This window comes from Pygocentrus nattereri, chromosome 12, assembly GCF_015220715.1.
Source record: "Pygocentrus nattereri isolate fPygNat1 chromosome 12, fPygNat1.pri, whole genome shotgun sequence".
Classification (NCBI taxonomy): Eukaryota; Metazoa; Chordata; class Actinopteri; order Characiformes; family Serrasalmidae; genus Pygocentrus; species Pygocentrus nattereri.
This window is the reverse complement of record NC_051222.1, coordinates 29,390,018-29,408,154: the sequence shown is the minus strand read 5'-3', so window position 1 is coordinate 29,408,154 and position 18,137 is coordinate 29,390,018. Positions and strand designations below refer to the sequence as shown.

The 18,137-nt window shown below is 39.6% G+C and overlaps 1 protein-coding gene across 2 annotated transcripts; it reads right to left on the bottom strand.

The window, feature by feature from the left end:
- Window positions 1-1,148: 1,148 nt before the first annotated feature.
- Window positions 1,149-17,906, bottom strand: LOC119264822 (small integral membrane protein 28-like). 2 transcript variants are annotated; one of them, XM_037543845.1, is made up of 4 exons: window positions 17,818-17,829; window positions 12,930-13,027; window positions 12,527-12,649; window positions 1,149-2,538 (listed from the first exon to the last, which is right to left on the bottom strand). In XM_037543845.1, the coding sequence occupies exons 3-4, from the start codon at window positions 12,635-12,637 to the stop codon at window positions 2,116-2,118; spliced, it is 534 nt and encodes a 177-aa protein (XP_037399742.1). In that variant the 5' UTR covers window positions 12,638-12,649; window positions 12,930-13,027; window positions 17,818-17,829; the 3' UTR covers window positions 1,149-2,115. The 2 variants fall into 2 exon arrangements, with proteins under 2 accessions (XP_037399742.1, XP_037399743.1); XM_037543846.1 differs by lacking the exon at window positions 12,930-13,027 and having other exon boundaries at window positions 17,818-17,906.
- Between the last annotated feature and the right edge of the window lie 231 nt (window positions 17,907-18,137).

The window sequence follows — 18,137 nt, the reverse complement described above, 5'->3', positions numbered from 1 at the left end:
TAACTTAACACTGCATATCCAATATTATACTGCTTGGAGTATCTGAACATTCAGGACTAAAGCCCCAAAGATGCGTCCCTAACAGATAAATGAAATAATACTGACAAATAAAATATTGTAAACCTATCTTTACATTGTCCAAGCTGGGACTGACTTCTTTGACACTGACAGTATAACATATTATAAACACTACTTATAATGTATTATATTAACAACTCATAACGTATTATAAACATGGCTATAAAGTATAATTCAGTGTAATTCTTTTTTATAATTATTTATAACCTTGCTTATAATGCCTTGTGAATGCATTATTACATGTTAGAAATGTGTTTATAGATGCTTACAAATGTAACATTCATAGAAAGTGTTACGGGACTGTTTGGTAACACAACCAGCAATTACAAATACTTTTTCACATTGGTGATATAGGTTTTGAATAAATAACTTCAATAAATGTTATTTAATTTTAATTTTATTTATTCAATAAACGCTGCATTTTGTGCATTGTCTTTACCTTTATCTATTAAAATTAATTGAATGATCTGATACATTAAAAAGTGACAAATTAGCTCTGCTGACAGTAAATTACTGTAAAGTGCGTTGACTGGTATGTTGCTGTAAAGCATTACACTGCTGTAAATGCCCAACCTTTTACAGTAGGATCCTGTAAAATAACAAACCAGTATTTTACTGTAAAATAAACACTGTAAATTTACAGCAGCATTTTACAGAGCTGTAAAGTTGCCCTTTTACCACCCAAAGTTACCATCCAAAAGCATCCCTGATATATGCCTCTTGCAGTGTAGAGCAGTGTAATAAAAGCTTTAGTTTACATCGCTGAGACTGAAATCGCTCGTGATGTGTCATGAGTGGAGAGACTGCAGTCTCATCATTCTGTAACCGATATTCAGTGTTTATTTATTTGATGGCTTTCAGCTCTTCACTCTGAAAGAAGATCAGATTAATAAAACACGATCACGTGCAGGTTTTAATAGATGCTTTATTAGTAAATACTTTTAAGAGAAAGGTACACGGGGGCTTAGGTGGGCTTAATGGAAGACAATACCAGGAAAATGGGTTAATGGGACGATTAATGCTTGTTTTAAACATGATTGATGCAATCATATAAATTAAGCAGGAAATATTTTTTAAATATGTATTTGGTGATTACAGGGAAACTTCCCCCTTCATTCTGATGCCCACCCTTCTGCAGCCTAAACATTCATATTTTTATTACAGTGCAAAATGCAGAAGCACAGAGGATTTCTATTACCATACATGTACAGTGTGTGTTATTAGGACTGAGATACATTCATTCATAGCTGTATGTTTAGTTAATGTATGCTTTAATTAAAAGGCTCCTCTAAGGAGTTTAATGACCACAGAAATAGAATAATCTTTTGATGGTGACTGGCTAGTATGAGGCTGTCCAGTATAGAAAGCTTATGGTCCAAACTTTCAACTGCTCATCCTATAGAGGCATTTTAAAGGGCCAATGTCCCTCATTTTATATGTATCTTTATTTTTCCACCTGAATTACACAATGTTTGTGTGGGTTTAGGAGCTGAAACCAGTCATAGTTCATTTTTACATGGTCATTTTCTAACCTCTCTCAGAAATAAACGAGCTGGTTTAAAACTGGCATATGTAAATGACCCATGTTCTGATTGGCTATTCTCTGTTGTGCTCGTACTTCAAAAACAGCCCAGGCTGAAACACCCCTAACATCTTCAAAGTGAATAAGTGGGCTAAAATGGTTTAGACTGAATGATGGATGTATGCAAATGCTTTGGCTTTTGTGACATCACAAAAACAGTGAGTTCAAAAAGAACAGTGAGTTTCCATATATGGATCATATGGACTGGAGAGTAAATGGTTTTGTTTACCTACTACATCAAATTCTTCTAGTTCAAAAAAGCATTGAAAAATTGGTTTTCCGGTTTTATGCACCATTTAAATGAGACTTTCACACCTTCACATACTGATGCACCTGATTTTCTCCCAGTTGTGTCGCTCAGCAGGTAAAAACCTCCCTCACTCCGCCAAATAGGTCAACAGATAACTTGTGACCCTCATTGGGGAAACATTTACACAATTCTCAGCATGTTACAGTCACACATAACGTCCACTGGATTTTAATTCAGGGCACAGTTTGGCCTCAAGGTCTTCCATCTTTATGGACTCCACGTCTTTGCCGCTGGAGAGGCTCGCTGCCCGGGTTATCTTGGTCAGTGTCTCCTCATAGGGTGGTGGAAGGTAGACCATCAGGAAAACCCCGTCGGACACGTCGGAGCTTGTGCTGTTCAGGCGTTCCCCATTTGCCGTGAGAGAGGAAAGGAACTCGGCACTGCTTTCCGCATCTTGAAGATCCAGCGCGATGATGTTGGCTAAAGTTAGCTTGCTGCGCGAGCACTTCCTGTAGACGAGGAAGCCCACCAGGCCGAAGATGAGGAGTGACGCTAGTGGGAGGACGACATATAGGATGACCTCAGACTTCACGTCCTCTTCGGTGGACAGCTCATTCCAGTGGTAGCCCTGGAGGAAGGATGTAGAGAACCACATGATTTTCACAGGCAAGACTCTCTTCTAATGAGTTTACCCCAGTGCTGGACGTTATATTCTATATGGCAGTATTATACGGCATAACGGTATACCACGATATTACTATAGCATCATATATCGTTACTGTTACCCATGGTGCTCAGAACCTGACAGTACATTGCAGGTTCTGTCTTTACTGTGTGCTTCAGACTGTTTTGTGGTTGGTATTGTTGTAGTGGGTAACACCTCTGCCTTCTACGCTGTAGACTGGGGTTCAATCCTACACTACACCAATAAGAGTCCATGGGCAAGACTCCTAACACCACCTTCGCCTACCTGTGTAGAATGATCAAACTGTAAGTAACTCTGGATAAAAGCGTCTGCCAAATGCCATAAATGTAACAGTTTAACGTCTGTTGTAAATGATAGAACTGGCAGGTTTCCTTTCCATAAATGTAGTCTATGTGGTTTCTGTATGATCAGTGCTTACTGGGCTGTGTAAAGTTCCCTTTGGTGTCATTTGAAGGGAAGAAAAAGAGGAGAAAAAACACTAAATAACACTGAATAAAAATAAGCTTTGTCAGGTTTTTAAGACTTTCTTTAGAGTAGCGTAGCGTAGCTGTACTCAGGAATAACAGGCTCATTCAATCTTATTAAATATCATTCATTACATCTGTCCTGATAGATTTGGAGTATATTATGATATTACATTTCAACAGTATTGTGATAGTGTGAATAGGGGGGATATTCTGGAACAATGTGAATGGAAGAGAACAATCTAGAACAGTGTGAATAAGCAAGGGTACTCTAGAATGATATGAATGGAAGATAATATTTTAGAAAAGCATGAATGTGAGAGAATATTCTACAACAGTGCGGATGGGGAATCAATGTTCTAGGACATTGCAAATGAAAGAGAATATTCTAAAACAGTTTAAACAGGAATAGCGTAGAACAGTGGATATCATAGAACCATGTGAATAGAAGAGAACATTCTAGAATAGTGTGTACAAGGAAGAACATTCTAGAACAACAGTAATGTGGAAGCAGAGTGTGAATAGGAGAGAACATTATCTCTTCTTCACACTCAAGAAACATGTAAATGGTGAAGAACATTGTAGGACAGTATGAATGAAGGGAAGATACTCTTCATCAGTAGAATTAGTCAGCAAGAGAACACTAAAAGAGTAGGATGGAACAGTGAAAATGGGGATAACATTCTGGACAGAGTGAATGGGGACCACATTCTGGAATAGTGTGAATGGGGAGAACACCGCAGATTAATGAGTGTGGGTTAGAACATGTTAGAACCATGTGGAGGTGAACATTCTAGAACAGTGTGAATGAGTGAGAACTTTCTGGAGCAATGTGAATGGTGAGAACATGTAAAAACACTGTGAATGGAAACATTCTAGAAAAGTGTGAATTGGGAGAACATTCTAGAACAGTGTAAATGACACTGTAGAACATGTGAATGACCAAGAACAGCATAGTACTGTGAACTGGAGGGAACATTAAAGAACAGTTTGAATAGGGGGAGCGTTCTGGACTAGAGTGAATGATAGTTGAAGGACAGAGAACATTTAATAACTGTGAATCGGAGGGAACATTAAAGAGCAGTGTGTATAGGATGAATGTTGTGGACAGAGAACATTTTAGAACAGTATGAATGGGATGGAACATTCAAAAAAGTGTGAATGGAAGAGAACACTGTAGAACAATGCATATGGGAAAGAACATTGCAGAATAGTGGGAGTGGAAGAGAACATTCTAGTATAGTATAAATGACACTGTAAAATGTATGAATGGCAGGGAACATTCAGGAACAGTGTGAATGGGGGGAAACATTCTGGAATAGTATGAATGGAAGGGAATATTCTGGAATAGTGTGAATAGAAGGGAATATTCTGCTATCGTGTGGATGGACGGGAATATTCTGCAATAGTGTGAATGGAAGGGAATATTCTGGAATAGTGTGAATGGAAGGGAATATTCTGGATTTGTGTGAATGGAAGGGAATATTCTGGAATAGTGTGAATGGAAGGGAAGATTCTAGAATAGTGTGAATGGAAGGGAATATTCTGGATTAGTGTGAATGGAAGGGAATATTCTGGAATAGTGTGAATGGAAGGGAATATTCTGGAATAGTGTGAATGGAAGGGAAGATTCTAGAATAGTGTGAATGGAAGGGAATATTCTGGATTAGTGTGAATGGAAGGGAATATTCTGGAATAGAGTGAATGGAAGGGAATATTCTGGAATAGTATGAATGGAAGGGAATATTCTAGAATAGTGTGAATGGAAGGGATTATTCTGGATTAGTGTGAATGGAAGGGAATATTCTGGAATAGTGTGAATGGAAGGGAATATTCTGGATTAATGTGAATGGAAGGAAATATTCTGGAATAGTGTGAATGGAAGGGAATATTCTGGAATAGTGTGAATGGAAGGGAATATTCTGGAATAGTGTGAATGGAAGGGAATATTCTGGAATAGTGTGAATGGAAGGGAATATTCTTGATTAGTGAGAATGGAAGAGAATATTCTGGATTAGTGTGAATTGAAGGGAATATTCTTGATTAGTGAGAATGGAAGAGAATATTCTGGATTAGTATGAATGGAAGGGAATATTCTAGAATAGTGTGAATGGAAGGGAATATTCTTGATTACTGAGAATGGAAGTGAATATTATGGATTAGATTGAATGGAAGGGAATATTCTGGAATAGTGTGAATGGAAGGGAATATTCTGGAAGTGTGATGATTTTAGAACAGAGTGAATGTGAATTGTCATGTCATATCGGAGTGTGTTTTCTGTGGAGGCTGTGGTTTTTGCGCAAGGCTACATGGCACACAGTCCAAACGATGGGCTTTGTCGGTGTTTGTTTGGTTGCTGAGCTCTCTGGCCTGTACAGAAAATACTGTGAACATCTTCGCTTGGAAAAATACCATTTTAGCTTTGCAGCAGTAAATCGGAACTGCTGCCCCCAGCAGCTCTGGCCCGAGGCACTCCAATCCAGATGAATTTCAGAACTCAGCGGTAATAAAAGTGAGCTCTCATCTCTTAATCGCGTGCCTTTTGATAATTTAGTCACGCTAAATGTCCTCTGAGCTTCATTCTCTGCGATCGATCAGAGCACGTCTCACTCTGCACTATCGTTAATCAGATAATGCTGCTTTTCAGCCAGATTAGACACTTTAGTCCGTTTAAAACTCCCTGGTTACAGGTCTTTTTGGGTGAATCACTGGCAGGTCTGTGTTTCCAAAACAGAAGTAAACCAGGCAGAGGGGTTGGTAAATAGAGAGTATCCGGGCCAATATGGCAGTTTAAAGATGTTCAGTACTGAGGACAGAGCTCCCACTCATCATACTGTACCTTCAGTCCATAGTATTACACAGTGTGTAAAAATACAGAGAAACTGTACTTAAGTGAAAGTATGGATATTGTGTCAAAATCTTTACTGAAATATAGGGTCTAACATATCGCTGTTGTTGGAAGAAAACCCCGTATCTCCAAAATGGTAAGTTTACAGGAGAAGGAAAAAACCTTCGTTGCCTTTAATGTACGTCAATGGAACCAGACATTTTTACAAGTCATTTTGGGTCATTTCTTTTGGTCCGTTCATCATGAAATTTACACACAAGATAAACAACAATAAATATTTTCAAATTTTGTCAAAAACACAAAAACATCAAAAATGGAGATGGTTTTCTTCCAACAACAGCGATACATAGTACTGAGCAAAAGTTTAAGTTCAAGTTATTTCTTTTTTAGGAGATATTTCTGAGAGCATATTTGATAATCAATGTGACAGTCAAAGGAAAATAAGCGAAAGAACAGAAGTTTCCAGAACTGTTTAAAAAACGATTAAAAGCTACAGAGAAAATGAGACTCCTAACAACCACCTGGAAGAGCTGATAGGCACCAACACTGCCCCCATCAGATAAACAGCACTTAAAGCTTTCCTCTCTGAGAGAGAGGAGAAGATCAAGCTCCACTCTGGATTCAGATCTGAAAACATCCACAGGAGCTTCTGTCCACCCTTCCACTGGAAGGATGTGTAGCTGTTAAGAAGCTCAAAATTAGAAAAAGAAACAGATAAAAAAGAAGAAATCAAACAAAGAAGCTGCTGGTGTTCTCAGAGAAATGGACTGACCACCCCAAAGCTCAATATCACTGAATGTGTTTGGGATTATTTGGATGGTGAGAAACAGAAAATGTTAAACCAACTTCTAAACCAACTTTTTCACTTTGTGAAAAACGTCCCTGCAGATTTCACTGAAACACTGAAAGTGAGTCTCCTGGAAAGAACAGAAGCTGGAATAAAGATAAAAAGGTGGACACAATACACACTGAGAATTGATATTATATATAGTTGTTAAGGCTTCTGTTAAATTCATTCTAAAATACATATTTTCTGCTCTTTCCTTGGTGTTGGCAAAATGAATAACTTGCTTGTTTGATTGGAAACTGAATAAATGAAGGATGGGCTATTTTCACTCAAAAAGAGCATAAGGCAAAAAGTATTTAAGCATACTCAAGTATACAGAAGGAAAAGGGATGCTCTAAAAATGAAAGGCTTTCTTTATTCGGCAGTTTAATTTCACACTGACATGAATGTGGGTGAGGTTTTAATAAAACAATACATTCAAATTGCACAAGAACTATTGGGAGGAGAATCTCCTCTCTTTGAAGCAAGTACTCTGAAGATCTAAATAACAGTAAAATGAGTAAAATTATGCTTGTCCTTTGGAAATGGAATCGAGTAAGAGTACAGTTATTCAATTTCAGTAGTACTTATAGTAAAATACAAATCTTCCATAATCATAAGTAAGTATAGTAAGTTGTTGGTTACTGTAGTGTCTCCACCTCTGCATTAACTATAATCTTTCAGCAAGGATCTAGTCCAGCTGACTGTTCCTGTGTGTGCATCATTTCAGATGTTTTTAACAGATATTATGTTAATACAAGCTTGTCTTTCACTATACTTACTTTTGTACGGACGCCCACTTAAAAAATCCAGCAAATTATAGATTTTTAATTCTTAAGTGAATTGCAGCACCATTACTTTGCGACACTAAGTCATTTCATTTGGACATCTGTGTCGTTATTTTGAGATACTGAGTCATTATTTTTTTAAAATTGGGTTTTTTGAGATGCTTTCTCATTTTTTATCCAGAAAATTTGGGTTTTTTTTGTGAAATTGTGAATTATTGTTATTTACATTTAAATATGTTTATGTTTGTTTTCATTTCAAAAGCATAAACCCTCTGAGAATAATCAGAAAGCATCCCAAAATAATTAGAAAATTTCTCACAGTCATGACTTAGCAGCTTAAAATAATGAGACTGTGTTTCAAAATAATGAGTAAGTAGGTCAAATTGATGAGATTGTGTTTCAAAATCATGACTTGGTATCTCAAATTATGAGATAATATCTCAATGTACAATGACTTACTATCTCAAAATAATGTTGTAGAACAATGACTTTATTTGATATCAATTAATCTAATGATGAAAAAAATCAGATGCTAAGTTTGGCTATTTGGTGTGAATGGGTTTCCACACTTTTAGAAGTATATTAATAGAACCTGTTTCATTCATGTGGAAACTGAGAAAATAAGCATTTGAATCAAGTGAGTTTAATGCATTCCTTTTTTTCATTGTCAGACAGACACTTCAGTTCCACAAACAGCACCGCTATATATACTGTTCTAATATTTGCTGGAGGTTTAGCTGAACTTCAGTAACACTAACTTCAGCACACAAAGGCATTTCAGAACCACGGACAGCAGCACCGCCGCCCACCACCTCTTCCACAGAACACAGCAGACCTTCCCAATCATTTCAACGCCATTCTTGGAAAATGAGCTCACAGATTCTAACACATTTCAGTTCACTGTTCCAGACAGCTACATGTCGGGTGTTGCAAGGATAAATAGTCCCCAAACTACTTCTTTTTTCACTTTTTTCACCACTGCTTCCTCCTTCCAGCATATATATATATATATATTTATATATATATATATATATATATATATATATATATATATATATATATATTGCTGTTGTCGGGACAAAACCTTGTATCTCCATTTTTGATGTTTTTCAGTTTTTAACATAATTTCAAATTAACTGTCACCCTTTACATTGTGGGTACAATTTCATGATGAATGGAGCAAAAGAAACGACCCAAATTGACATGGAAAAAACTCGGGTTCCATTGACTTACATTAAAAGTAAAGTAGGTTTTTTTCCTTCTCCTGTAAAGTTACCATTTTGGAGATACAAGGTTTTGAGCCGACGACAACAATATACACTGCTCAAAAAAATAAAGGGAACACTCAAACAACACATCCTAGATGTGAATGAATGAAATATTCTCATTGAATACTTTGTTCTGTACAAAGTTGAATGTACTGACAACAAAATCACACAAAAATCATCAATGGAAATCAAACTTATTAACCAATGGAGGCCTGGATTTGGAGTCACACACAAAATTAAAGTGGAAAAACACACGACAGGCTGATCCATCTTTGATGTGATGTCCTTAAAACAAGTCAAAATGAGGCTCAGTATTGTGTGTGGCCTCCACGTGCCTGTATGACCTCCCTACAATGCCTGGGCATGCTCATGATGAGGTGGCAGATGGTCTCCTGAGGGATCTCCTCCCAGACCTGGACTAAAGTATCCTCCAACTCCTGGACAGTCTGTGGTGCAGCGTGGCGTTGGTGGATGGAGCGAGACATGATGTCCCAGATGTGCTCAATCGGATTCAGGTCTGGGGAACGGGCGGGCCAGTCCATAGCTTCAATGCCTTCATCTTGCAGGAACTGCTGACACACTCCAGCCACATGAGGTCTAGCATTGTCCTGCATTAGGAGGAACCCAGGGCCAACCACACCAGCATATGGTCTCACAAGGGGTCTGAGGATCTCATCTCGGTACCTAATGGCAGTCAGGCTACCTCTGGCGAGCACATGGAGGGCTGTGCGGCCCTCCAAAGAAATGCCACCCCACACCATTACTGACCCACTGCCAAACCGGTCATGCTGAAGGATGTTGCAGGCAGCAGATCGCTCTCCACGGCGTCTCCAGACTCTGTCACGTCTGTCACATGTGCTCAGTGTGAACCTGCTTTCATCTGTGAAGATCACAGGGCACCAGTGGCGAATTTGCCAATCCTGGTGTTCTCTGGCAAATGCCAAGCGTCCTGCACGGTGTTGGGCTGTGAGCACAACCCCCATCTGTGGACGTCGGGCCCTCATACCATCCTCATGGAGTCGGTTTCTAACCGTTTGTGCAGACACATGCACATTTGTGGCCTGCTGGAGGTCATTTTTCAGGGCTCTGGCAGCTCCTCCTGTTCCTCCTTGCACAAAGGCGGAGGTAGCGGTCCTGCTGCTGGGTTGTTGCCAACCTACGGCCTCCTCCACGTCTCCTGGTGTACTGGCCTGTCTCCTGGTAGCTCCTCCAGCCTCTGGACACGACGCTGACAGACACAGCAAACCTTCTTGCCACAGCTCGCATTGATGTGCCATCCTGGATGAGCTGCACTACCTGAGCCACTTGTGTGGGTTGTAGAGTCCGTCTCATGCTACCACGAGTGTGAAAGCACCACCAACATTCAAAATTGACCAAAACATCAGCCAGAAAGCAGAAAGGTACTGAGAAGTGGTCTGTGGTCCCACCTGCAGAACCACTCCTTTATTGAGTGTGTCTTGCTAATTGCCAATAATTTCCACTTGTTGTTTATTCCATTTACACAACAGCTGTGAAATTGATTGCCAGTCAGTGTTGCTTCCTAAGTGGACAGTTTGATTTCACAGAAGTTTGATTTACTTGGAGTTATATTGTGTTGTTTAAGTGTTCCCTTTATTTTTTTGAGCAGTGTATATATATATATATATATATATATATATATATATGAAAGGTCAGAAGACACATAAAGCCTCACTGCTGCTTTTGAATAGTAAATAAAAAGGCTATTTTTGTGACCCTTGGTTCCCATCACCACTACTGTAAAGAAATCTGAGTCTGTAAATTTCTCTATATTGAACCATCTCACACCAAACTTCTCTGAATGACTCTGTTTACACCAGAATGGGGGAATCATTTAGATATTTAGTAGACAGAAATGTTCTTTTAAAGATGTTTTGTTGAATGTTAGCTAAGATTGAATCTACAGGTCTACATCTATAGTGAACAATCCTTTCTGCAATACAACACGTAGTATTTTGATCCAGTGGCTCAGCACTCGAATGAACAACTTAGCATTATAATGTTGCATTATAACACAGCAAAATCACAAGTATTACAAGCCAGTGAGACAATTCAACACTAATGGTGTTGCTGTAAGCATGTTTCAAAGCAATAAATGAACCGGTATCACACTGCCCTGTGATAGTGATACAGACATCAATATGACCATCCACAGAAAGAAGTGAGGTCTAATAAAGGTATAAAAGCAGTATGGTTGGTAAAATAGGAAAATAATGAATGCCAATTTTATGTGCTCACAAGTTCTGCATCTTACCGTTCCAATGAAATGTTATTAAATTTCTCCTTCTCTCATCATGGACTGAAACACACTGTGAGTCAGTTATAACAGACAAATATCTCCCTCATAGTTTATTTATAGATAAAGAAGGAAGACACGTTTACAGTGTTTTCCAGATGTTTCACAGGAACTGATATAAAAGGTAATATGTAGAACTTTAGATAATTGCAGCAATCCCAGGATTATTATTAAGGCATATTAATGCTTATTATTCAGTAATTACAGGGACTTCAGTGCAAACTGATTGAGCTATTCTTAGCTTATAGAAGTGTGTAATAAAAGGTTAGGCCTGCCTGTGGACCCTGGTTATTTAAGGGGTCAAAGCAAAGCAGAGATAACAGTAGTTTCCTACCCAACCACCCAAGCAAAGTTTCCTAGAACACCACACACTTAAAAATGATGGTTCTTCAAAGGTTCTTTAGTAAAGAAATTAGTTCTGTATCTAACCATAAACACGCAAAGAACACTTTGCCTGATTAAAGGGTTCTTTGCATCATGAAAGAATTCTTCAGTTTGACAGAGAATGTGCTATAGATGGTTCTTTACAGAAACCTTTTGAAAAGGGTTCTATATAGCACAAAAAAGACTGACAAATGCTCTTAAACAGAATGGTTCTTCAAGAGCTCTTTAGTAAAGAAAATGGTTCTATATAGAACCCTGACCATGCAAAAAACACTTTACATGATTAAAGGGTTCTTTGCATCATGAACGGGTTCAATGTGCTTGAATGTGCTATAAGTATAGCTGCCAAAAGGGTTCTTCAATTGTTACAAGCCTGATAACGCAACAACAGAAGAATGTTTTTGGTGCTATATAGAACTTTTTTCAAAAAGGTTCTATTTTAACCATCTACAGTTCATTCTCCATCATTCTGAAGAACGGTTTCACAATGCAAAGAACCCTTTGATCATACAGAGTGTCATTTGCATGGTCATGGTTGTATATAGAACCTTTTTTCCATCAGTGTGCATCCAGCACAAGATAAAGACACCAGAGTCCAGCACGTTGTAAGTGAAGTTTTTTGAAATGAACTAAATCCATCCTGTACTTCCGTGGAATAAAATTGCCTGAAGAACCAAATGGACATTTTTTAAAGCCCTATTTTTGTGAAGAAGGTATACATAAAGAAGTTTGATGAAGTATGAAGAACTCTACACCTCTACATTATAGAAAACATTCATGATAGATTTTTCTTAGAGCTGTACAATATTTCATAACTGGTGTCAAAGTTCTGGAAGCATGATGGGCAAATGAGCAAAATACATGACATAGAAACACAGATAATCTTATATCGATTTACAGACATATATATCGTTTATTTCAAATATATTTTATTTAAATTTAATATAACATTCTCACATCTATTTTCTATTTATTCTTGACTCAATTTCTAGATCTTTTTCTTGTGAGAAGCTCTCACCTGTGGCTGTTTCTCCGTGGGAGGTGGAGATGGAGACCCTGTCATCCAGTCATAGGATCCTCTTCCAGCAGGTCCAAACTTCATCCAGCTGCTCTCCAGGACTTTTCGCATGCTGCACACCAACTGCCCACAAACCAAGAAACAAGATGTAATGGAATTGCTTGCTGTGAAGTTGATGGAGCTTGACAGCAGACTAATGAGGGATGGCAGCTGTGCTGAGCTTCATATTAAAGAGAGAAAGAGAGAGGGAGAAAGAGAGAGTGAGAGAGAGAGAGAGAGTGGGGGGGGGGGGCGGAGGGGGAGAGAGAGAGAGAGAGAGAGAGAGAGAGAGAGAGAGAGAGAGAGAGAGAGAGAGAGAGAGAGACAGAGGTGGCGTGAGCTAAGCACCATCTCACATGCTCACACATGCAGATGAAGAGGATCCAGATCCAGGCCAGTGGTCAGCCAATGAGGCTGCACAAAAAATCTGAGGGATTTCTGCAGCGTTGATGTGCAGCTGGCCTATATTGAAGAGAAAGTGATGATGAGGAGGAGGAGGAGGGGCACGGAGGAGCTACTGCTGACGGTCAATCTGTCAATCAACAGAGCACTGTGACCATTAGATGATGGGCAAATCAAAACACACACACACACACACACACACACACACACACACACACACACACATATATATATATATATATATATATATATATATATATATATATATATATATATATATAAAGTCTTGGGCACCCAAGACACATTTTCAAAATCTATTTACTTGTGTAGTTTATGTGTTTCTTTGCTGAGAATAGTGATTTTCTGGATGTGAGTGTGTTTGTTTACCCATCTCCAAGCCGCTCCTCGAGGAAGTCCAGTATTATATGTAGTTAAAAAGCAGCTCCTGGTTTGACCAATCAGAGCTCAGTAAATTGAGCTCATGATGTAATTGATGATATTAACGAGTCTCTGTGGCGGCTGTGAAGGTATCAAGGAAAATATGGACCCAAGAAATTCTTGTTACTTTTTATTGTTTTTCTGTTTATTTGAATTATGAATACGACTTTATTCTAATGTATATTGTGGTAAACTCACTGCTGAGGAAAATTGTTTAAAAATTTGCTTAGATGCCTAAAACTTTCACCCAGTACTGTATATACATATATATATAGATTGATAGAGAGAGAGAGAGAGAGAGAGAGAGAGAGAGGGGGCATTCCTATAACTTCTAGGAATTGCATGATCCTCACAGCAGCTTTTGGAAGCCAGTCATTTTCTCTCTGTGGTGGCATGAGTGACCTGAGGGTAACGATGTGTTTGATGTGATCAAGCATGAGAAACAGCTTTGCTTGTAGCCACCACTCCATTTACACACTGAAAATTCCAGCCAGGCTGCTAGGCTAGCTTGTCTTTTGCTATAGTTATTTGAAGCTATGTGAGAGAAAATGCTAGTAAACAGTAAGCTAGTGTATTTCAGTTCAGGAGGAAAAACGAAGGGTATGATAAAAAACTCAGCATGCCACACAAAACTGCTTTGGATCAAGCTAGCATCTCATTTGCATATAGATAGATAGATAGATAGATAGATATATAGACAGACAGACAGACAGATAGATAGATAGATAGATAGATAGATAGATAGATAGATAGATAGATAGATAGATAATTAACAGATAGATAGATAGATAGATAGATAGATAGATAGATAGATAGATAGATAGATAGATAGATAGATAGATAGATAGATCTATTTACATATTTACATGGCATATGAGACAGATTTGTTGTATTTACATGACAGCAGGCACTGAGTGGTATGAGGTAAACTAAAACCACATATTATAGACAAACTAACTCAGGGTTGCTACAATATTGTAGTGTAAAGTGCACAGTGAGTGTCATTACAGTAATAGTTGTGATATATTGCAGTGCGAATTAATCGAAGAGGAGATACAGCGATTCAGCACAGTTCAGACAGCAGGAGATCAGTACCATCTCTGCAGTAAGGAGACTCATTGTAGAGCCTTATAGCAGTAGGTAAGAAAGATCTCACATCTCGCTCTTTAACACAACGCAGCTGTAACACTGAATGTGGTTCTCCGTTCATCCAGTGTAGTATGCAGGGGTGTGACGTGTTATCTAGCATGGCTAACAGCTTGTTGAGCGTCGTCTGTGCTGCCAAAACCTACAAAATCCACAGACTGGCAGAACGATGAAGCACTTGCTACCACAGACAGGTACAACAATGAAGCACTCTCTACCACAGACTGATAGAACGATAAAGCACTCTCCAACACAGACTGATAGAACGATAAAGCACTCTCCAACACAGACTGGTAGAACGATAAAGCAGTCTCTACCACAGACTGATAGAACGATAAAGCACTCTCCAACACAGACTGGTAGAACGATAAAGCAGTCTCTACCACAGACTGATAGAACGATAAAGCACTCTCCAACACAGACTGGTAGAACGATAAAGCAGTCTCTACCACAGACTGACAGAACGATAAAGCACTCTCCAACACAGACTGGTAGAAAGATAAAGCGGTCTCTACCACAGACTGGTAGAATGATAAAGCAGTCTCCACCACAGACTGGTAGAACAATGAAGCACTCGCTACCACAGACTGGTAGAACAATGAAGCACTCACTACCACAGACTGGTAGAACAATGAAGCACTCGCTACCACAGACTGGTAGAACATTGAAGCACTCGCTACCACAGACTGGTAGAATGATAAAGCACTTACTACCAAAGACTGGTAGGATGATGAAGCACTCTCCACCACAGACTGGTAGAACGATAAAGCAGTCTCTACCACAGACTGGTAGAACAATGAAGCACTCGCTACCAAAGACTGGTAGAACGATGAAGCAGTCTCCACCACAGACGGGTAGAACGATAAAGCAATCTCCACCACAGACTGGTAGAACGATAAAACACTCTCCACCACAGACTGGTAGAATGATAAAGCAGTCTCTACCACAGACTGGTAGAATGATAAAGCAGTCTCCACCACAGACTGGTAGAATGATAAAGCAGTCTCCACCACAGACTAATAGAATGATAAAGCAGTCTCTACCACAGACTGGTAGAACGATAAAACACTCTCCACCACAGACTGGTAGAATGATAAAGCAGTCTCTCCCACAGACTGGTAGAATGATAAAGCACTCGCTACCACAGATTGGTAGAACAATGAAGCACTCGCTATCAAAGACTGGTAGAACGATAAAACATTCTCCACCACAGACTGGTAGAACAATAAAACATTCTCCACCACAGACTGGTAGAACAATAAAACACTCTCCACCACAGACTGGTAGAACGATAAAACACTCTCCACCACAGACTGGTAGAACAATAAAACACTCTCCACCACAGACTGGTAGAATGATAAAGCAGTCTCCGCCACAGACTGGTAGAATGATAAAGCACTCGCTACCACAGACTGGTAGAATGATAAAGCACTCGCTACCACAGACTGGTAGAACGATAAAACACTCTCCACCACAGACTGGTAGAACGATAAAACACTCTCCACCACAGACTGGTAGAACGATAAAACACTCTCCACCACAGATTGGTAGAACGATGAAACATTCTCCACCACAGACTGGTAGAACGATAAAACACTCTCCACCACAGACTGGTAGAACGATAAAACACTCTCCACCACAGATTGGTAGAACGATGAAACACTCTCCACCACAGATTGGTAGAACGATGAAACACTCTCCACCACAGACTGGTAGAACGATAAAACACTCTCCACCACAGACTGGTAGAACGATAAAACACTCTCCACCACAGATTGGTAGAACGATGAAACACTCTCCACCACAGACTGGTAGAACGATGAAACACTCTCCACCACAGATTGGTAGAACGATGAAACACTCTCCACCACAGATTGGTAGAACGATGAAACACTCTCCACCACAGACTGGTAGAACGATGAAACACTCTCCACCACAGACTGGTAGAACGATAAAACACTCTCCACCACAGACTGGTAGAACGATAAAACACTCTCCACCACAGATTGGTAGAACGATGAAACACTCTCCACCACAGACTGGTAGAACAATAAAACACTCTCCACCACAGACTGGTAGAACGATAAAACACTCTCCACCACAGACTGGTAGAACAATAAAACACTCTCCACCACAGACTGGTAGAATGATAAAGCAGTCTCCGCCACAGACTGGTAGAATGATAAAGCACTCGCTACCACAGACTGGTAGAATGATAAAGCACTCGCTACCACAGACTGGTAGAACGATAAAACACTCTCCACCACAGACTGGTAGAACGATAAAACACTCTCCACCACAGATTGGTAGAACGATGAAACATTCTCCACCACAGACTGGTAGAACGATAAAACACTCTCCACCACAGACTGGTAGAACGATAAAACACTCTCCACCACAGATTGGTAGAACGATGAAACACTCTCCACCACAGATTGGTAGAACGATGAAACACTCTCCACCACAGATTGGTAGAACGATGAAACACTCTCCACCACAGACTGGTAGAACGATAAAACACTCTCCACCACAGATTGGTAGAACGATGAAACACTCTCCACCACAGACTGGTAGAACGATGAAACACTCTCCACCACAGATTGGTAGAACGATGAAACACTCTCCACCACAGATTGGTAGAACGATGAAACACTCTCCACCACAGATTGGTAGAACGATGAAACACTCTCCACCACAGACTGGTAGAACGATAAAACACTCTCCACCACAGACTGGTAGAACGATGAAACACTCTCCACCACAGACTGGTAGAATGAACTTCCATTCATTATTAGGCAGTACTAGGATGCTACATTGGGGTTAACAAGCCTCTGAATTTTACCTTGACCTAAATAAAAATGCATATATGACAGCAGAGACAAAGAAAATGAGAAAAACAACCTGACCACTGCATGAAATCCATACAGGTCCTCGCTATCTTTTTTTTAACAGGGGAGTCATGATGTCATCCAAGTCTCATCATGTCAATCAAAACTGCTAACATGCTAACACCTTCCATTAGCTATTAGCATCATTAGCACTATTAATCCTTGAATGACACAGACTGCAGAGCTTTACTAGCCTCTGAATTTCACATTAACCTGAATAAAGACGGCAGAGCAAATACAGTGGCAGAGGCAACCCAAATCCAAGGACTGACTGGAAACACGACAGAGGCAGAGGCTTAATGGTCACGTATAGCAAATATAGTGGCATGGATAAACCAAATCCACCGCTAAAAAAGAGTAAAACAACAGAACACCTACTTTACAGACGAGTTTCAAAGACGCGTGTGAAGGAGATAGAGACTTGACTGTCACCCAAAATTGCTAACATGACTACGAGTAAATGTACAGAGAGCTTTAGCACATTAGCATGAAGCTAACGTCTATGAACCTCCATTAGTTATTAGCAACATTAGCATATTAATATTTCAGAGGGATCGTTGAGCTTAACTAGCCTCTGAATGTCACACTGACCTAAAAAGAGAAAAGCAACATGACAGTAGAGACAAACCCCCAGATAGCAAGAGGACAGACGGTCACTGTTGGCCCACCGATGGCAAAGCTGGCAGCCCACTAGCTTT

What these genes read in the sequence shown, in the direction of transcription:
- LOC119264822 (XM_037543846.1), bottom strand. Translation starts at nt 12,637, where the DNA reads ATGCGAAAAGTCCTGGAGAGCAGCTGGATGAAGTTTGGACCTGCTGGA. An exon ending in CCACGGAGAAACAGCCACAG is followed by an intron (nt 2,539 to 12,526) that starts GTGAGAGCTTCT and finishes TCCTTCCTCCAG; the next exon opens with GGCTACCACTGGAATGAGCT.